The sequence below is a fragment of the Eleutherodactylus coqui genome, chromosome 1 (genome assembly GCF_035609145.1).
Source record: "Eleutherodactylus coqui strain aEleCoq1 chromosome 1, aEleCoq1.hap1, whole genome shotgun sequence".
Taxonomy (NCBI): domain Eukaryota; kingdom Metazoa; phylum Chordata; class Amphibia; order Anura; family Eleutherodactylidae; genus Eleutherodactylus; species Eleutherodactylus coqui.
Window position 1 is genome coordinate 428,141,639 of NC_089837.1, and position 22,730 is coordinate 428,164,368.

The 22,730-nt window shown below is 41.8% G+C and overlaps 1 protein-coding gene across 1 annotated transcript in view; it reads left to right on the plus strand.

Annotated features, from left to right (window-relative positions):
- Positions 1–22,730, plus strand: part of CNMD (chondromodulin) — a 74,635-nt gene that overhangs the window by 3,239 nt on the left and 48,666 nt on the right. The window contains exon 3 of the mRNA XM_066581453.1: positions 22,050–22,190. Coding sequence (XP_066437550.1) covers positions 22,050–22,190 — 141 coding nt within the window. The remainder of the gene's footprint in view (positions 1–22,049; positions 22,191–22,730) is intronic.

Below are 22,730 nucleotides of genomic sequence, written 5' to 3' on the forward strand. Positions count from 1 at the left end.
TGTGATCCCACATGACTCTAACTACATTCTGCAGGAAATGAATAGGCACTTGCATTGCTGAAATGTATTATGCTATTTTAATATAGAATTAATCTCCTGATGCATGTGCGGAGCTGCATAGAACGGGATGTATGAAGCGTGCTATTATTCACTCTGACAAGATTTTCCATTAGACTTCTTATTTATTTCAGGATTCTTTGAGACCTAGAAATAAATAAAATAATAATATTTCAGCCTGACTATTTAACCTGACTACAGATGGCAGGCTTAATTGGCGGCAACATAAATACATAAATTATTAAAACGGATCATTATAGCTTTAGTAGGGAAAGAAGTGTAACTTGTCACAATAATTGGCTTTAGAGGAATAATTAGCCACAAGTAAAAAGCTGCAGTTTCTTTCTCAGCATAAAAAATATCCAGTATTTAAAACGATTTTTTTTTCACTAAGTGATTGTGTTGTTCCATATAAAGTGTGAGAGCTTTTGATGTGCCTTCAAGGATATGTGCTGGGGTGGCTTTCTCTTGCTCTGCTGCTTATGGTCTAGTAGGCTGCGCTGGGGTCAGTGGTGACTGCTTGCAGACAAAAGCCCCTTTATGTCGGACTCAATCAGCTCTTGTATATCGGCCAGCTACTTCCCCCAGCACTACCTCTCTCCGCAGCATGCTATAAATGTAGTCCAGTATTTCTCAACCAGCCGGGATGTGTTTTCATTAACAAGCCAAACTAATGTGCATTTTGTCTTTTGTGCATAGAACTACATTGACACATCTGATAATATCATGGAGCATTAGCTATTGACCTCATGTAGCTATTTATCAGCTGCCTTGCATACTGAACTAGACGTGTTCACTGTCTAAGACCTAAGGTAAAAAAAAAAAGAAATCATACATTAATGGATCCTTTCTCCTAATATTAGCATTTGGAGAAGCTAAATGCACTAAAAACTGTACTGAACTGTTCTATAATTATACTTCTACGACAAGCCATTCATTATAGCCTCTTTTGTCATGTGTTAGAGAGCTCCAGTACAGTTACAACAGGACGGTAACCCATTAATAACATCAATTTTACATTTTAGCTTCTTTATTTAACAGATCATTGTTCCTCTTGCATTCATAAATCATCTCTGTCTTTGTTTACTGCGGATAAAGGACACAGTATATACTTCCAGTTAATAATTTACAACCAAGCAAAAGCAAATGAGCACAAATTACTCATGTTTACTTGTTTTGTTTGGTATTTACTTGTTATATTTATTGTCCATGGGTTACATTTTGGGAGGTGATGCTTAAGGTTAGCATCACCCAGGGATTAGGGACAGTGGGGATTTCTACCCTAATAATAGTGTATTGTGTGAGCTGCATAGATTACTACAGTAGAAGAGATGCAGTCACTGCTCTGACTGGTCAAACATAGCACAGTTGTGTCCTGCAGCGATGTGAACAGGTCCAGCCGTGCAAAAAAAGGATAGTTAAGGAGCGGGGTTATGCTCACTAAAGAACATGATAGCACTCTATTTGGAGTGCAATCACGCCATGCTCTTGAATCCATCACACCTTGTGCGAAGGAGCCCTAAGATTCAATGTCCACAAGCGCATTTCATTTGCGAAATCCACGCAGGGGGCCTATGTGGGAGATCCACAAATCAAGCTACCCATAGGGAAGCATGGGTGTCCACAAATGGATTTAAGCATGCGGATTCATTTTGCAGACCTTTTGGTTGCAGCATGCTCCATTTTTATGCGGTTCCCGCACAGACGGACTCCATTGAAGTCAAGAGAAGCCATCTGATCCGCGGCCAATGCGCGCCGTGTGGACCATCTGCAGTACAGGTAACTTGGAAGTTACGCAGGGTCCTCGGCCGCAGGCAGGGCTGGATTCCATGTGGGATATCCCACACGGAATCTGGCCCGCAGTGGACATGAGGTCTAAGGGTTATTGTTTGTAGTAAACTGAAGATGAAGAAGAGCATACAATATACAACATATAATACACACATATGCACCTTAATACAAATACACACAGAGTAAACAGGGCATCCCAGTTATTGTTGTGTTGAGGTAGGCTTCATTACATTACTGATGTGTAATTCTAGAAAAACTACATAGGGAAAGCAGAGTGAAAATAAATTTAAGCGTGAAATAGGTTTTTACTTCTATTTGTAAGATTTAAGTGCAGGAGGAACAAATAGTTGACATCAACAGGTTCTTGAGGTGTTCTCTTTATGTGTCATACAAGGCTGTGCACGAAGGATGCATTGGTTAGCACCATTTAAGTTGTCCAGCATCAACTGTCCAACTGAACTCATTCATTTGTTGATGCAGGCAATGATGTCATTCACAGGTGTAGAATAATCTCCTTCAGCTTTTCCCAACTGTAAATATCAAGTAACATGTCATCTGGTGAACAAGCAGGTTTACCACCATGCCGTACGATGACTTGGGCCGTAACAGTGTTATTTGACCAATTTCAAATGGGTTATGGCTGGTGTGCTTAAACTATGTCCTACAAAACTATGCGAGGGGTAATTCTTCAATGAAGGTGTCCACGTGTTCCTTAATAAGCTGCAGACATCATTATTTATTGAGCCTTTCCTCATAAAGGACTAGACTGATTAGCTATTGCCAGAACATGCCTAACCATGGTAAACTGTCGCTAGTTGTGACATGCCCTGACATAGGTCCCCTGTCTTGCCCAAACATGTTGATTAGGTATGGTGAATACTCCATCTCAGTTGAATTTAGACTCATTAGTCAGAATGATGAAGATTGTAAAATCTGGATCATGTTCCGCCTTCTCTAACAGCCAGTAAACAATGCAGCGCTCCGTATCTCCAAGACAAAGTTGCTTCTCTGGGGTTTTATGATCAGGATAAAGATTGCTCTTCTTCAGAATCTAATGCACTTCGGATTTTGAAAAACAGATATGTCGTGTTGCTGCCTGAACATTGGATGTGGGATTTTGTTCAAAGAAAGTCAAACCTGCTGCCTCTGCCACTTCATAACCGCGTTGTTGCTGTCACTGTCTTGGGATTTTTCTGACACAGCATAGAACAACTTGTCCTGTCAGGTTGACTCTTCGGATAAGTCGGTTGATAAACATCTGTGATATTCTTGGATGATTTGGATACCTTTCTCCAAACACTTGCTGAGCCCTCCTGGCATTACGTTCAAATGTGCCATAAATTATTGGATCACTCAACTCTATTTCTGCGTATGGCGTTGTCTACTGCTTGTTGTGGAACCAACCACTCCACCAGACAGCGGAGCACCCGTCCCAAAAGAGGATGAGTCAGTGGAGTAGTCTGACTCTATTTTGAGCCAGATTCCTTGAGGACGGATTACTTTGAAGTCAATGGAAGCTGTCCATCCCGCTGCCCTTCCACAATCATCATTGCGGAAAGGCAGCAGAATCCACGTCATCACCTAGCAACGGCACGTTACATGTGTAATAGATAGTAAAAGTAAAAGATAAACCATGCACAGACAGACTGTTTCAGCATTTTTGCTCCTCAGTGTGCAGTAGGTTGCTGGCTTGGCTAGGTTGAAGGTCTATGATTTGGGTCATGAAAAGTGTAATTTTTCCATAGGGAGAGCACCTAGTGAGGAGACTTAAGCCCCATTTACACGCAAAGATGATCGCATTCATTCAAAAGACAGGGAAAATGACAGTTTGGGCAATCATTTTGATAAGCTGCTAATAGGCACTAATGCCCATTAGCAGTTTATTACCTTCATTTGCATGTCAATTAGCCTCCTGAGCTGTATGCAGAGAACAGCAGGTGGCAGTTCCTTTGTTCTGCCTTGGGGCTGCAAGCTGAATACAATGTAATCAGCGCTCCCCATGGAGAACATGGTCCCTGCTATCAGCTCTCCAGCTGAACAATGGATTTTATGCTCACCTAAAAATCATAATTCAGCGGAACAGTGACAGATGGAAGCATTTACACACAGCGATTATCGCTCAAATGATGGCTTTTGAGAGATAATCGTTGTATGTGAATAGGGCTTTACAAGTCCATGTATGCTCCTCTGGGAAACGTATGCAAATTAAAAGAAGGAATAATGCTTTTACAGCACCACCTATTGGAAGGCAGCATTCCTGCAAGTCAATGTCAGACCTTTTAACAAGCTGTATAATAAATAAGCTGTATAATTTGTTTAGAAATATACTAAATGCATCCTTTTGTACAAAAAAAAATAAATCTATAACTACATTATGCTGCATTTTAAGGTCTATAATTGGCTAGAAAGGTTGACAGCAAAAAAGGCTGAGTTTTCTAAAGCTTCTAACTCCCAGACTTTGCAAAAACATCAAATAGTTGGAGTCAAGAGATAAAAAAAGCAGTTATTTTCTTCGTTATTCAGTTCATAAACCATATATTATATATCTAGTCTGTAGAGCAGCAATAACAGAAAAAAGTGCTGTGGCATAATTAACAGTGCCCCTTTGGCTATGTTCACGCTACATTTGGGGACGAGGGATGTCCTACATATTCCACACACTGGGAAAATCTTCCAACATCAAGGCCTAGTGTCCCATAAGGGTACGCTCACATGTAGATTTTGCTGCAGATCTGAAGCAGATTTCATCTTTTCAACTGAATTCAAATTAAAGGGGTGAAATCTGCTACAGATCTGCTACAAAATCTGCAGCAAATCAGCGATGTGTGAACAGAACACACCAACAGACTTCAAAAGTCAAACACATGCCAAAGAGTGCTCCTTTACACCAAGAGAGACATATACTGTAATTTGTATGGCACTTTAACTTTCATTATTTAATTGTTATTCCTATTTGCACTATATTTACTAACCTGCCGTAAGACAGTTCATATATTTGTTGCACCTTTAAATGACAGAAAACCTGCAGGACATATTTACTCCATTTCTGTGTCTTACAAGACGATACATAATCCCTATCTAATCCAAGATAAATCGAAGAACATGAAGGAACATTGCCAGTAAAAGCAACACAACAAAGTGCTAAACTGGTTATGACGGCTAGGGAAAAAAAAGAAAATGCTGGGCTCTGCACTCTCCGCGTCATGATTTTGCAGTAGTTGATTAAAAAAATAGATACTGACGGAATACCTTTCCTGTGTGAGCAGATAGTACTTGCTATGTGCAGTAGATTGCTGGGTCGTTGATCTATAATTAGAGATGAGCGAGCGTGCTCGGAAAAGCACTACTCGCTCGAGTAATGTGCTTTATCCGAGTATCGCTGTGCTCGTCCCTGAAGATTCGGGTGCCGGCACGGAGCGGGGAGCTGCAGGGGAGAGCGGGGAGGAACGGAGGGGAGATCTTTCTCTCCCTCTCTCCCGCCCGCTCTCCCCTGCTCCCCGCTGCGACTCACCTGTCAGCCGCAGCGGCACCCGAATCTTCAGGGACGAGCACAGCGATACTCGGATAAAGCAAATTACTCGAGCGAGTAGTGCTTTTCCGAGTACGCTCGCTCATCTCTATCTATAATCCATTGATGATTTACTGTGAGTACTGTGCCATCAGTGCCAGGAAGAAGTGTTTTCGCACCCAGGCCTCCTCCACACACTATTTTTTCAGCATTTTTATATGTATATCTTTTTAACTACTGCTACTGTCTTTTTTATTTTGCAACATTTAAAACATGCATTTTTTTTCTGAAGTTTTTTAAAGAAAGAAGCCTATTGGGAAAACACCAGAACAAGCACCACATCCAGAGCATGCTGTGTTTTTTGCTTTAAAAAAAAGGTAGCCGACGCAAAAAGCACCACAAACAAGCTTTGTAGGTAGTGCATTTAATATTTCACTATAGACTGTAACCCCCTAGGGACATGGCCTATTTTGGGCATAAGGACGTAATGATTTTTGGCGGATTTTTGCCTCCATTTTTCAAAAGCCATAAAATTTTTATTTTTCCGTCGACACTTGACGGTGGCATTTTTCGGTACATTGGCTATATTGTAAAATGTTTATTAATTTTTTTATTATAGCAGGGAGAGAAAACGCATGAATTCTGCTATAGATTTTTGAGGGTTTTATTTTACAGCGTTAGGGCTTATTTAAACGAGCGTACATCGGCCAGCATTTTCAAGCAGTCCCCCTTTCCCTCCCCCTCACCGACTCTCTGCCTCTCTCCTCTCCTCCGAGCGGGTTGCAATGGGAGTGGGCAGGCTAAGTTCCCACCCCTTGTACATAGCCAGCAATGGGAGTGGGTGGGACAGAACAGAGATGACACAAAACATTTTTTCTGCAGGTCCGTACAGTTACAACAATACCAAAATTCTTATATTTTTTTAGGTTTGTTTCACTGCAATAAAAACCCTTTTTTTCCTAAATTGCTGGATTCAAGGTCCCATAACTTTTTTTTTTCCTTGGATGGGGCTCTGTGAGGGCTTATTTTTGTAAGACGAGCTGTAGTTTTTATTGGTACCTATTTACGGCTTTTTTTGATCACTTTCATTGCATTTTTCGGGTGGCAAAATGAAAAAAATAAGCATTTTTGCTGTGCATGATAAAAAGCGTGTTCAATTTATTGTACACATCATTATGGATTTGACGATACCAAATCTGTGGGATTTTAATCTTCTTAAAAACTTTCTATGCTAATATGGGAAAAAGCACAAAAAAGGTTTTTCCTAACTTTTTTTTACAAAATTTTCATCTTAGGTACTGGCAATGCAGGACGCCCCCCACCAGCACAATTACAATGCAGCAGTCTGATGACGGTGCACGCTACCTCTGTGAACCCTTTATATGCTGCGATCTACATAGATCGCCGCAAGGAAGGGGTTAACAGCGGGGGTTGCTGTCACGATGCCAATCAGAGACAGCCAACTCCCGCTGCTGGATAGAGCAAGATCTCTTCTGATCTCGCGCTATCCATAAGGCGTAACTTACGTCCTGTTGCGTTAAGTACCAGGGAGCCAGGATGTACACTTACGCCCTGTGGCAGGAAGTGGTTAAATTGACATCTGGCCACAAAAAAAGCCCAAAACACCAATAAAAACCTTTTGAAAAACCCTTCATAGCACAGTGTTTGAATCCAGCAGTCCAAATAGGCTACATGTAGGAGATGAAATTATTGAGATTGTAAACAGCTGGCCCGTTAAGCAAATCTAGTAAACACATTAAAATCCAAAGAGAGCAGACTCATGGAGACAACAATCAGCAGCCAGCAAGGCCAGAGAGAGCAGACTCATGGAGACAACAATCAGCAGCCAGCAAGGCCAGAGAGAGCAGACTCATGGAGACAACAATCAGCAGCCAGCAAGGCCAGAGAGCGCAGACTCATGGAGACAACAATCAGCAGCCAGCAAGGCCAGAGAGAGCAGACTCATGGAGACAACAATCAGCAGCCAGCAAGGCCAGAGAGAGCAGACTCATGGAGACAACAATCAGCAGCCAGCAAGGCCAGAGAGCGCAGACTCATGGAGACAACAATCAGCAGCCAGCAAGGCCAGAGAGAAGCTCTAGTTATTAAACAATAGCTGCAGTTACTGGGAGTCGGAGACCCCTGGTTAATATCTCACAATACTCTTTTGGGTTGAACTTAATGGGTACTTACATGGGTAACCGCAGTTTGGCAGCATTCTCCAACATATATGGAAACAAATTGGCCCTATAACAATTATCGCTAAATCTGTGAAGTTGTCGTGAAGGACAAAGGAGGGTACGTCACATAAGACAACAAAAACTGCCTACTAATGCATAGCAGAATTAAAGGGACTCTGCCACCATCTTTTTGCACCCCTCTGTGAGAACAGCATACTGGCCCATTTACACGTAATGATTATCGCTCAAAGTTCACTCAAACTAACAAATTTGAGCATTAATCGTTACATGTTAATGCAAAAAAATATTGCTGACTATTCGCTCAGTGGTCAGCGAAGAAACTATCGCTGGATAGCTGGCTTCTCGTTACATGTAAATGCTCCCTGCTCAGCGCTTCACATAGAAGCGAGAGGCCAGTGAGAACCTAGTGATAAGTTTTTCAGTGTAAACTCTCTGCACGAGCGCTAATGACCTTAGCGGTGATGTTAGCACTCGTGTAGTCATCGAAACGACTGTCGGACCATATAAAAGGGCCATAAGGTAGTGACAGTCACACTGATTACAGCTATATGTCTGCTGTGTGTATCTGTGCAGTAGGTTAGGAGAAACTTACTTTTAATCAGTAGCAGCACATGTATAGAGTCCTGGATATTCATGAGCTGCAGGTCAGCTCCACCAACCCACCTCCAGCCACTAATTGACTGCTGTCTGCCCTTTACTTTACCTGGAAAGAGAGTTGCCAAGCATTGCTGGAGGGTGGGGTGGTTGTGGCCTGCAGCTAATGAATATGCAGGACTAGTTCTGTGTCTGGGTGCTACTAATGTAATGTAAGTTTCTCCTAAATTCTGCACAGATACATACATCAGAGTGACAGGCACTACGCTGTAGAGCTTTCAGTGAGGAATGCAAAAACATGGTGACAGATTCCCTTTAAGTTCTTCTCAGTAATTATTCTGCTTATAATGCCTCTGTCTACGCTATTATACTTCTTTTGTATATTTCTGTTTCTACTTTTCTTTGTTGCTTTAAAAAACCTAATAAACTTAACAGACGTTATAGACAATTAAGAATTTAGAAGGATAAGTTAAATACACTCTTTGACTAAATTATTAGTGCAAAGCAAAATCATTAAATTCAATTAAATGTTACATTGTTTCATCAAAGAAAGAAATGTTTCCATTATTTGAGTTCTTTGTCCTTAAAATTTTAATATATTTTCATGATTGTCCTGTAAAGCATAATAATTGTTGGATGTGTTTAAATCAGTGGAGTGAAGTATGTATGAAGCTACCTTGTTTAAACTCCTAGAGTCAGAAGTGTAGTCTCCAAAAAAGTTCCAAGGCTCTAGAGTCTGAGGTAGCTTAGACAGAGCTAGCTGCATAGATAAAGCTAATCATTTAGCAACCTATTTGCGAGCATGAAAATGACATGTGTAGTTATGTAAATAGGGACTATGGTAAGGTATTGCATGATACCACCATACAGCAGTGATCTAGTAATAGATACCAGTTATACACAAGTGCTCTGCAAACTATATAGGTGATTGCAGTGCAGGTATATCCAGTGACTCAGTTTACAGCATCCATGATCACAATGGTGATTTCTTTTCTTTTCTTCTCCATCCAGCCCAGATTGCTATGATGTCTGCTCCTGATGACTGCAGAAGTTTAACCCCTTCCTTCTGCTGCCAGTGCAAGTCTCTATAGCAACACAAAAATATACTCTTCCTTAGTCAGACCTGGAATACTGTTTCCAGTTCTGGGCACCCCGATTTAAAAAGACATAGACAAATTGGAGTAAGTTTAGAGACGAGCTACCAGGATGGTGAACGGTCTACAAATCAAGTCCTATGAGGAATGGTTAAAGGATCTGGGAATGTTTAACTTGCAAAAAAGAAGGCTGAGAGGAGACTTAATAGCTGTCTACAAATATCTTAAGGGCTGTCACAGTGCAGAGAGATCAGCCCTATTCTCATTTGTACAAGGAAAGACTACAAGCAATGGGATGAAACAAAGGGAGGAGACACAAATTAGATATTAGACAGTGAGGGTGATCAATGAGTGGAACAGGTTACCACGGGAGGTGGTGAGTTCTCCTTCAATGGAAGTGTTCAAACAAAGGATGGATAGACACCTATCTGGGATGACTTAGTGAATCCTGCACAGAGCAGGGGGTTGGACCCAAGGACGCTGAAGGTCCCTTCCAACTCTACAATTCTATGACTCTAAGTGGGGATTTTAAAAAAAATGTAAAAATGTGTTTTTAAAAGTTGTATTAATTATTAAAAATAAATGAAAGGTAACAAAAGTTATGAAAACCCCTTTTCCCATATTTCTAATAAAAAGTAAGAAAAAAATGCAAAAATATATTTCATATTGCTTCATCTGTAAAAGCCCGATCTATCAAAGTAGTGCATTATTTATCCCGCCTGGTGAACGTCGTCAGAAAAAAAAACTATGTGGGAATTGCACTTTTTTTGGTCAAAAAAATGTAATAAAAAGTGATCAAAAAGTTGTGTCTAATCGAAAATGGGACCAGTAGAAACTACCGTCCATCCTGAAAATAATGATTTCTCCCACAACTATGTTTATGGAAAAGTAAAAAGTTACGGCTGTCAGAAGATGGCGGCAAAAAATTTATTTTATTTTTCCAATCGTACTGACCCATAGAATAAAGTTATCATGTCATTTTTGCTGCAGTGTGTACACCGTTCAAACAAGACCCCTCCAAAAATGGCAGAATTCCATTTTTTTCTATTTAGCTCCACTTAGAATTTTTAAATGTTTTTCAGTCCATTATATGATTATTAAATAGTACCATTAACTACAACTCATCCCACAAAAAACAAACCCTCAGACAGCTACGTCAATGGATAAATAAAAGAGTTATGCTTTTTTGAAAGTGGGGGATGGAAAAAAAAGGGCCGCACCCTTAAGGAATTAAGGCTCTGTGGAGCTTCCAGTGCAGATTCAGCACAAAATCCTGCATTATTTTGCCAGTAAAATGCCAAGTAACATACTGGAAGCCCACTGGACACCATTATAGTCAGTTTGTGTTAGTAAAATGCACTTATGTTAGTTTTGTTATTTAGCTCCTATGACGCAGCCAAAGAACGAAAAGGACAAGCACAGATGTGACCATAGTCTGAACAAAAATAAACATTGGTTGCAAAGTTGTGTACATCCATTAAAGGGGTGTTTAAGCCAAAAATGAAATATTCTGTTTTGCCAGGATATTTACAGTCTCCTGCCCCACTGCTAATGACTAACGCACCTCCTGTTTCTATCATCCAATGCAGGTGTGCACAACCTGCTGCCTGCAAGGCCCTCTGTGCAGCGCCTAAGTCATCAGGACAAGCTGAATAATTACACTTGTGTGACACCGCCCTTACCAAAATTGCAATTTTTAATGGTGTATTCCCACATTCATGGTATATCCAGAAGATATTCCATAAATATCTGACAGATTTGGCACTCTAAGAGAAGGAGAAGTGGTCATACATGTGTGTTGTTCAATCATAATTTATGGAAGTTGTGAAATGCTTATAAGTTTCTGTAACCTCTATTTGAAAGATTTTCTGAGATAATTCGTGGCAGTAGTAGAATGCAGCTTTCAATACTAGCTCACTGCGCACCCCTGGTCCTCCAGTCTTCTGTTTACAAGCTCTGCATGCTCATGTGAATGCTGCAGCCAATAGGAGACCTGACAGAGATGTCACTGATGACACCCCTTAAACCTGTCCAGGGCTTCTGCACTAGCGTTAGATCCTCTGTTTAGACTAACTTCCCTCTCCCTGGTGCTGGCAGATGTGGGCGTCATCCTACTCTCCCTGTAACCTAAGCTTTCTTACCTGTTTCCAGAACTGCTTGGTTAATTGCTCCAGGGCTTCTCTGCTCAGCTGTAGGCTCTTTAGCAATCTCCTCCCAATATAGCTGTGCTGGGACTTCACATCAGTGCTGCAGAGTTGATGTAGTTTCTGACCTGCTCTCTGGCTCCTAGCTTGCTTGTGTTAGTGCAGGTAACCTGTTTGCATTCTGTGTCCTGTGCTTTGTCATCTTGTCTGTTCTTGCACTCCTCTGTATATTCTCTGCACCTGTTCCTCTGTATATACTCTGCACCTGTTCCTCTGTGTTTCCTTGCAAGCCTGTCCCTTTCCCTTTCTCTTAATTTCCCCCAGTACTGGTCTGTCTTTTGTCATATAGGTGTTATGTCCTGCCAGGGTCAGGCAGCGCCTAGAGGAAGACCGCAGGGTCGTTCCTATAAGGACGCCAGCCCTGCTTAAAGGCAGGGTCTTTCCTCTCCTGCATACTAGCTCAGAGCTAGCTACGTTCTCTAATTTGCATTTCGTATTGCACGCTAGAGGGTCAGCTGTTGGCCTCGCCAGTTCGGGTCATCGCGTATGTGGTAGGTTGACACAGTTGATCCACGTCCACTTTCCTAACAACTAGAAGCCCACAAGGCAGGTTTACGGGACATCACTGGACCTATTGGCCAGGTGATGTCACCTGTCAGATGCCATGGTGCCAGACCACTGAAGCAGCGCTGCGGTAAGTATATTTATTTTATACAGTTTTGTGCAAAACTATATAAAATAAGTAACTCGGAAAAGCCATTCAACTGCAGTGGAAATAGTCACTTGTATGTGCAGCCACCTCATCTCCTTATTTCTGGAGTGCCAAGCAGGAGACCTCTTTCTCCTGATCTGTGGGAGTCCCAACAAGTGGATCCAAGAGCTATCAGATGTTTTGGCATTTACTGTCTATATTCCATAAAAGTCTAAGAAAGACCTCTTTATGTTTTAATGTGGCCATTGGGAGTGGTTTTATGGTACAATCTGGCACAGTCGCCCTTGGACCAGAAAAGTTTGTGCACTCCTGATCTATTGGGTTGGACATGAAGCTGCCACATCTACCACTTGCTTAGTAACATACATAGTAGCATAGTATATAAGGCCAAAAAAAGACATATGTACATCCAGTTCAGCCTATTACTCAACAATGTTGATCCAAAGGAAGGCAAAAAAGACCACAATGAGTTTGAAGCCAATCTTCCCCATTTAGGGAAAAAAATTCCTTTCTGACTTCAATCTGGCAATTGAAATAACCCCTGGATCAACAACCCTTTTGAAGTTGATTGAGATCTATGCTTCTTCTATTCTGTAATACATATATTATTTGTCTTATACATAGTACAGGACAAGAGGGTGTCATGCAGGGCACACACAGCTTTGGTTTGTTTTAGCTCCAAATCTTAAGGCACAATAATAAGCTCAGGTCATGAATGCAAAATGAGGGCCATTAGATCATGGAAATGGGTATCGTCGAGGAGTACGCTAACCAGAGTCAGATATAACCAGTTAAACCTCTCTGTTCTATAATACTTATGTGACGTTAAATACTCTAGTATAAAAAAGACAAATGTATTCTAGAAACCTGTATTGGCTAACCAGAAAAAATATGTTTGCAAGCTCTCAGAGCAAAGTTCCTTCTACAGGCAGTTAACAAATGAAGAACTGAGAGACAACAACATTTAAAAGATGTTACAGCAAGACATTGTACATGGAGTGATACATAATTAATATAAGCTAGAGCAATAAATTGAGGTTTGTGTTACAGATGGACTGGCAATACTATCTGATACAGGCTGGGTCTGAGCATTATAAACATCATACATATACATGCATTACTCAGAAGAAACATCTTATATTATAGTCAGGTAAATATATTTTTTACTCCAGACCTCCAGTATGAGCTGGTGAATGTCATCCGAATACATATTTAGTGCAGCGGAAATGGAAATGCTGAGGTTCCTGAGTCAGAGGGCTTCCATTTGTTTTTTTTCCTTTTATGTATTAGATGCAAAGCATGTACGATCTTCATTCTGTACACTATTATAAACTTCAACTTGTCTGAATATTCCCCTTTCCACTAAATCATAGCATAAACAGTATCTGTCTCTCCTTCTTCATCTTTTCCATCTCCCAATGTCTTTTCAAGCACTTTTCACGCATATTTAACAGCATTAGAATACGCGGCACAGTGATATTTTACTGCTGGCCTTGTGTATTTTTGCACATGATGCACATTGTACCCTGACTGAACATAGGCCATTAATACTCCCGACCATGACAGGGTGACCAAGAATGGTGATGTTATTACTTTATTTTTAACACCGAAATAAAAAGCAAATTATATATTTTAAAGACAAGAACTTCCAGTGGTCACTGCTATATGCATGAAATCACCGGTGTACACAAGGGGGCTGATATATTCCTATAAAGCCTTAGTCGATTCTGCTTATGTCCGCTCAGCCGGCCGAGCCACTGACTATTGCAGCCATGCTCCCTTTCAGAAACTCCAGCCAGCAGCACAGCCAAGCCTTTATCACCCACCCTGATGCCAGACACAGCTCTTACATAGTCTGATACCTCAACCATCTCCTAAACATACTGTACAGTGAGCACAGTCAAGCTATGCAAGAGCCACACTGTGTCCAGCAGCGGGGTGAATGTTAACGTTTTGGCTGCAATATTGGCCAGAGTTCTGTCGAGGGGGAAGAAGTAACTTACAGGAGCACAGTAGGGCATTAAAACTTTGGTGGGGCCACAGAGTGGACATTATTATATTGATGGGTGCACAGAGAGAGCTCTATTACTTTTTGGAGGCATAAAGTAGGCATAATAAATTTGATGGGGGCACTATTACTTTTATAGGGGCACACTGGGGACACTATTACTTGGAGGGGCACAGCAGCACTATTACTTTGCTTGCGGCAGAGGGGGGGGGTCGTTACTTTTGGGAGATACACAGTGAATTATAGATGAGGACAACATTACTACCTAGTGGGGCCACAAAGGAGATGATATTGCCAAGTGAGGCCACTTAGGGGATGCTATTACCAAGTGAGGCCACAGAGGGGACAATAAAGTATTAGCAAGTGGGGCTACAGAGGGGACACTATTACCAAGTGGGGCCACAGAGTGGGCACTATAACTAAGTGGGGTCATAAAGAGGGGGCGTTATAAGGGTAACAGAAGGGATATCATTACCTTTTGGAACCACAGGGGGGTACTAGCACTGTGGGTTGGCACTGAGAGGAACATCGGGGGGGTAGTGTCAGAATGGGGAGAGTATGCAAAGACAAGTCATAGCTGGAAAAAGTCTTCATTGGATTCATGGCCTCAGTGGAGAAAAAGAGGGAATGTAGATGACTGCATTTGGAAAACATGTCAACTGTGATCACTGGAAGTAGCTGCACTATAATCACTATCAAGGTGTCTGCACGATATAGATCTATACTACCATATATCAAATTAAGCCATTGTATTTAAGCCTGCCGTGTTCTAAAAGTTGTAATACATTTGTTGCCTCCTACACATACACACTCATATATGTGTATACAAATGGAGCTTAGTTACTAATACTGTCTAAAAGTTAGACGGTGCAAGCTTAGATGGGACAGTCTTAAAATGTGCCAAATTTATCACAATAGCTTTGCTGAATGATAAATCTATTGAATGTTAAGAGTGTCTAGTCTAAGCTTAGATGACCTATTAGTTGGCTTAGTTTACTCCAAAAATTGCATCAAAATTGTGGCACAATTTAGTGACATTTTTGGTGCAATGTAGATCACGCCTTTTTTCGGAAAAACTGTTTAAAAATGTCTAAAAGTAGACAGCAAATTTGGCACAAAGCAAGTAAAACAGTTTTCTGATTTAATTTGCACCACAAAACTGTTGTATTTAAAATAGTAAATAAGCCCTAATGTTTTTATTTTTATGGGGGACAAACATATGCCTTTGTGTTTATGCCATTAGTAGGTTTGGAAGGGTCAGAATATCAAAATTACCCCTTGACAAAATCCTATATACGCCTCAGCATGAAATCAAGACTGACCTTATCCCCTTCCCAATATTCATATGATATGTTCAAGGGACATTAAATAGGGAGTATATGTAGCAAGCTCAGGAGTTGAGCGTGCTCTACACGCAGCATGTGCCAGATGTGCTATGCAGCTAACACCGGCCTGCAGTGACCAGTAACTATAACTCCAATCTCAGCCATTTAACTTCTTAGATGCTAAGGTCAATAGCAGCGGTAAGACAGAGGAAGGTGGCTCCCTCTGTCATCCAATCAGTGCCCTGTGATGTCATCACAGCCAACACCTAAGAAAGGCCATCAGACTTGCCATCTCAGTATAACTATTACACCCCGCAATAAGCTGGCTGTAATAGTATAAGACTGAAAGTACAATACACTGCAGTCTAGAAGTGTTAGTTTACCATAAAACCCCTTGATCTCTTGTATAATAAAGTTCACTAGTTGGATTGAAAAATGGTGGCATTAAAATATACAACTATTCCGGTAAAGACAAGCTGTCATACGGCTATGTCGACAGAAAAACACCAAAGTTGTGGATCTTGGACTATAAGGATAAAAAAAACAACAACCAAAAAGAAAACTGGCTAACAAGAGGGAGTTAAAGCTGTGGAGCTTGAATAACCCCATTTCAGATTGCATGTCCTCTACCTCCTGCATAGCACATAAAGTATGACAAGGTCATCCCTATCATACATGGACTTGCATTTAATCTTTTGTAGTTATAAACATTGCTAGAAACTAGATGCCGTGCATGGTTTTCGACCAATAACGGGCATGTGTTTGAGCAAGGGACCCCCTTTCCTATTAGATACAGTATATATTGTTTAATATGTATTTGAAAATGGGGTGAAAATCCTGTAGTGTCATATAACCTGTGTCTCTGGAAACAATGCTAGCATTATCTGTTTGCTTACTTAGGGCTCACACCCACTGGTGATCCGACTTCCCTGCGATGCGAGAGTGAGTGAAAACGCATGATAATGAAACCAATGATTTTCAATGGTTTCATTCTCATTTGCGATTTTTTCAATGTAATCTCGCATTGCAAAGAAGAATGGGTGATGTCGCCCATTGTTCTCAATGGGGGCAGCAGCAGCAGCCAATCAGAGGCAGTACTCAGTTGTCATTCAATGATGGCTGGGCACTGCCTCTAATTGGCCACAGCACTCAGCCAATCAGAGGCAGCGCTTTCTGGAGGCGGGGATTTTTCAATCCCCAGCCTCCATAACAGAGAAGAAGACTGCTGGGGCTAAAGAGAAGAGCTGGATGGCATTTCTAGGTGTGTTAAACTTTTTTTTTTTACTTTTTTTACCCCTTGCTATAATTTTCAGGGAAGGGCATATATTTCAAGCCCTTCCCCAAAAATCATTGCTTTCAATGGGGCCGCAGCAGTGACGACCCCTTTGAAAGAAATGGGATAGCATCACGGGCTTCTGCCACAGCTGTGACAGTTGTGGCGGAGAATTCCTTCTTCCCTGCGGTTCACTGCCATAGCTGTCACAGCTGAGTCAGGGGAGCACAATGTTCTCCTTATGTTTTCAATGAGGCTAGCACTGCTGCCATTGGCCCCATTGAAAACAATGGACAATATCGCCCATTCTTCTGTGCGATGCAGGATTACATTTTAAACATCGCAAATGAAAATGAAACCATTGAAAATCATTGGTTTCATTATCATGCGTTTTCACTCACTCTCGCATCACAGGGAAGTCGGATCGCCAGTGGGTGTGAGTCCTTAGGCTGTTTTTACACTGCACTTCTATCTAACGCAGGCTCTGTCTCGGCTTTCCATCAGAAAACTGCATAGAGTCAGAAAGCAGGACAGGATGATAGTGCAACACCCCAGAGAGGTACCCGGGACACATGACACACGTGGGGAGCTGGAAGGGTTAAGTGATGGCTTGTCATGGCGGCCCTTACCAGGCTCCTTGTCCCAGAGGGATGACACATATCCAAGGCCAGAGCAGGATTGCAGGTCAACGTTGACACCCCTAGGATAGGGAATGCCAATAAACAGGATGATGGGGTTAGTAGTTGTCATGGGTGATGCCACTGTTCCTACACACTAATATGTTACACTGCAAAAAATAAACACAGACACTGATTTTCTAGTACTTCGGGTCCCCAGGAACGGTTAGGGCCCGGTACGAACTTTACTTGAAATAACTTTGGCAAAGCAATTATTACACATCAATTTAGGTACAATTCTCACAGTGCAGGTAAGAAAGGAAGTTCCGAGGTCAGGGAGGATACACAGGATGAAACTGGTCCTACAGTCTGAGTTATCTGTACGGTACCGCTCCTGGACTGGGAGCACTTCGGAGGAGGAAATGGGTAGGGGTCACTCCGCAGACACTTTAGTAGTATTATTTACTTTTAGAATTGGCACCCCGCACTGGAGATGCGTGGGTGTGACTTAGGAAAGTACTTCTATGCGGTGATCCTGACTCTGGATGGCCGCATAGGAAAACTTGTGAGTTTGAATTAGTACTTCTGCACTAGGTCTTGTGAGGAAAAAGTGATTACTTACAAAGCTCCTTCTAAGGCTTGGGGCTCACTCTACTCACATTCAAAATGCAGTAGCTATGGGATATCTCTCCTTCTCCTCCATCTTCACCACAAGGAAGCTGAAGGTACTTCCATGTGGCTCTGTGTTAGGTGGTACTCTTGCTACTTCAGAAGATGGATCTCAGACCCCTTTCCTGCTCTCAAACACTCCTATTGATACCCTCATTTATACCACATGACATGAGAGACTGATACATTTACAGGCAGACTACGATTTCATTAACGTTAACCTTTCAAGCGCCGCAGCTGTGCAACATACACTGGTAATGAAAAGACAGGCTTGCACAGTGCATCCACGTGAGACAAACATGTATGACATTTATGGAGGAGACCAGGATGATATTCTTGGACACTACAATAGGGTTTAATATGTGAGGCAGAGACCTCTTTGGTCTCTGACAGCATTTCTGTCCCTGTGAGGATGCCATTAACCACAATTTTCTATCCAAGAAAGGTTTATGCTGCCCAAGCCCGGGACAGGTATGTACAGTGCACCCATGCGGCATTTTAGAATTACATACCATGAAGATTTAGTTCAAATAGAGCTCCAAGTCCCAGGGGTGGTGCGTGACATTTGCTTGTGTATAGGGACAGTGCTATAGATAGCCCTATAGACACTATAGATCACTATAGATCAGAGGTTGCCAAAGTGTTCTATATGGACCCCCAGGGGTCGATTTTGACTTGCTGGGGGTCCATGTTAGCAAGAAAAAAATTTGGAGGTGCATGACATGTAAGTGGGGGTCCACGTGAGTGGACTCCATTTAGGCAGATCATCATCAACATTTAGCCCTAGCACAGCGGAAGTATAGCGTTAATACGCACCTCGCCCTTGTCATATGACGCTGCCCGCGGGTCATGTGACACCGCCGGCGTGTCATATGACACTGCTGGCACGTCATGCACTGTACTGCGCATGCGCACTGGAGCATCATGCGGGGCTTCACGCAGTGGATCCGGAGGTAAGTATGGGGACTTTGGGGGGCGCCGTGACGGACTCCGTGGCGGTATTCCGCTTGCGGAGCCCGTCATGGCCATGTGCATAAGACCTTAGGCGTTCTGTAAATGACATAATACTTATAATAGACATAGAAATTACTTACTACTTTAATATTTTATAAAATTGTTTATGTTGAGTTCACGCAAAATTTCTTGGGCTCTGGCAATAGACAAAACAGACTTGTGTAGTAGCTAATTTGCCTATAAAATTTCTGCTGCGCATCGTTTTCACATTAAAGATTTGTGCGAACTATGCCTATCTCCTTCGTGGTGTGCTATGTTCATGTGCAAGCTTTTGCAAGTTTCTATACTGGCAGCAAAGCATCGCGCGTACCTGTGGCTTATCCTGCATTATGGACTATTGCAAGAAAGTTTTTGATAGCTTTTCCATCTCCATACTTTCTGGAAAGTCGTTTTAGCGCAGTCACCAATATTCTTACAAAAAAAAATTGATTGCAAATCATTTGAAGCCAAATATTGAACAATTGCTATCAGAGCATCTGGCTCCTGCCTCCCATTAACAGCATTATTTGTGTATTAATTTTATGCAAGAATTTTACTAAGTTCTGATTTGTTTTGTCCCAAATTGTCCATTCTACAAAAAAACCATCTAAGTGAGCAGCACGATGTCAGCTGGGAAAAACCTATTTGACTTTAATAAGTTAAGGTAAATTCAATATTAGGTCGGCTGCATACGGGCATACTTGCATTGCGGAATCCGGAGCGGGTGTCTGCCTCCGGATTCCATAGCAAATACCGCCCGTAACTTGCTACTGAAAAATGCTTTCTCCTGCACACGAGCGGAAATCAATTGCGATTTTCCACTCAAAGGAGGAAAAAAATCACAGCATGTTCTAAGTACTGGGGAAGAGGTCCCCATACTTTGAAATGCGTATATGCGTATATAAGCTGGTTTTAAGAATAAACTGAGATGTTTTTTTGGCCACATTCACCCTTCAAGAAAATACATTTTTCTTTTCCCTCACACATTTACCCATCAGGTATAATGTCATTTAGGGTGGGCAGCCCCTTCCATATACAAGAAAATTTCTTCCCCTCATGCCAGCAACTTAGTTCCCCACTTCCATTTTTTTTATCCCATTTCCTCTCCACTGGGGTTGCTCCACCTTTTTTTCTTCCATTTCTCTACAAATTAAAAGACTGGCAGCGGCAGAAACTATATGAAATGGAGACCAAACAGGTCCGGATAGGTTCCACCCCAGTTCTGTTTGCTTTCTGTCTCTATGCAGTTTTCTAGTAGAAGACGGAAATGCTGGATAGTGCCTGCGCTGAACACAAGAGCGCAGTGCGCAATTACCTTAACCCATGTGCTTATCCAAGAAACTTCTATCTACCGGTATATGAGCAAGAAATGTAAGTTGAAGGCTCTGCACATATCTTAACATGCAGAGGAGCTGCCTGACAAGAATCCCTGCCAAACAGGTTAATACACAGACAGGTAACCATCCCAGGGAGTAGCACACCAATTGCATAAGCAATTGTTGGAAGAGCTGACAGTCTTGGTGCACTTGTTAATAGTGTAATGCCCTGAATAACTATGATGTATTGGAGATGTCTCTAGTTTGTGCGTTGCATATGCAGCAGATCTTGAGAGGAGCTATCAGCTTTGCTGATATGTCAGCATGTATTCTCCAAGCAATTTCTCCATTATTCCTCCTGCAAATGTATGAATACATTGAAAATTGGACATCACCATTCCTGTTACTGACACTGTTAGCACTGATCGGACGGTATCAGATTGTGCAGGGACAAGCCTAGTTTATGGACTGGATTACAAGAGTTCTGGTACTGCTCCTTCCATTAGTTACATTGTATAGTACAAAGTGTATTGTAGATGTCTTGGGCTGCGTTCACACAGGGCAGACGTTCCGCACAGAAAGTCCGCATGCATTTTTAAACCCAAGACTAAGCAGCAAAGTGGACGAGATTTGCTGAAATCTCATTTACATGCTGCCGATAGTCCGCTGCGGACAAGCCGCATGGAAACTGACAAGCGTCGCGGAATTCAAAGCCACAAGATGTCAATTGTATTGCCGTTTCACTGCGGACTCTCTTCTCTCTATGGGGAGAGATTACCGCAACAGAATACAGCTGTAAAGCCGCTTTCAAACCCGCACAATGTTGAAGCAGCCTTTCCACTGTGGAAATCTTGCAGAATTCCCGTGCGGTTCTGCTGCGGACATTCCACGAGATTTCTGTCTTGTGGGAACCCAGTCTTAAGGTGCCGATACACTTTCAATAGCTACTTCTCCAGACTTCCTCAAGCACCTGAATTCTCAGTTCCACCAAACATTCTTCTCTTTTATGTGGGGATAATGGAGAAAGCCGTAGCCAGACAGCTTCAGCTTCTGTCCTGGAATAGCAACACCCTCATGCAATCAAATTCAACATGTCAATCTTTTTTCCTCAGGCATCATCTGTTGGGGGGAAGTCGGGAGGCCCTCATATACCCACCAAAATCAGTGGGTTAGACAACTGTACATTAATGTGTATGGGGGCCTTTAACAATAAATGTGATTGGCAAGACATCTACTGTTTTGCAAGCACCCCTCACTCATCAATGCCAACAAAACACAGGTCTGATTCTTGCCTTGCCTTATGATAAATTTGCTTAGTACACATCCAGCTTTAGTTTTGATCAGCAGCGGTCTTAGGCCCGTTTTACATCTGCCGCAGTCAGAGGTTCTTTCTCATATTTGGCTCAAAATACCGGAAGGAAAAGCCAGGCAGCGGGCCGGAAAACGGACGGACCCCATTATGGACAATAGGATTTTTCTTTCTTGCTCCAGTGAAGCAGGAAAGCGAAATCCCCAACGCAGGTGTGAAACCACCATTACTTGGCATTTGTAGTATCTGTAGATTTTACATGTAATCAGAAAATGTGTAAATTCAACAAAGTGTATAACAAGTACTACACAACAGTGTTGTGATTGAGAAAGTAAAGTAGACTATGTCTTCCTCCATCAGCACATTCCCACCGTGCCCCGGCACTGTTACATCACCTTTTCTTTTTCCGTTCATACTTTTTCATTATTATTTCTGCAGATTTATAATGTCCACTACACGATGAGCATTAATGGCAAGATACAAGAAGGATCAATGGAGATTGATGCTGGGAACAATCTAGAGACATTCAAGACTGGAGCGGGTAATGATGAAGCTGTAGAGGTGCATGATTTCCAGATTGTGAGTACTGCTGTTTCTCTTATCTCTTACAGCTCTGGTAGTAAGACTGCAGACAGTGAGCTTTTCAATAAATCTTCATGACACCTGGATTTATACTTCTAGATCCCATCAGTCAACCCTGGGCTTAAATATTGGGATGAAAACAAAATATTCAACCAGAATCCAATTTAACCCCAAATTGTCCACAATGGCCAAGGATATTTAGGGTTCAGAGGATGAAATCTACATTGCTAGAGTATAGAAGCAGCAGTGAATACCTTAGGATTCATAAGAGCAAGAAAACCTGGAGAAAGTTTTTTTTCTATTACTCTTTTTGGATCTAGTATTTTCTATCATCTGTAATATCAAAAGCAAGTTAATGCACACTGCTTTGCTAACAAATCATGATATATAAGGCATTAACGCTTTGATGTCTTACTTTTTTGAGACCGCATACCTTTTAGAAAATTAATGATTACCTAAAGACAATACAAACTCCTTCCTCCCTGCCGGAAATGGTAACATATTATGTTGGATCAATATTCTGCCAATGTTCAAACT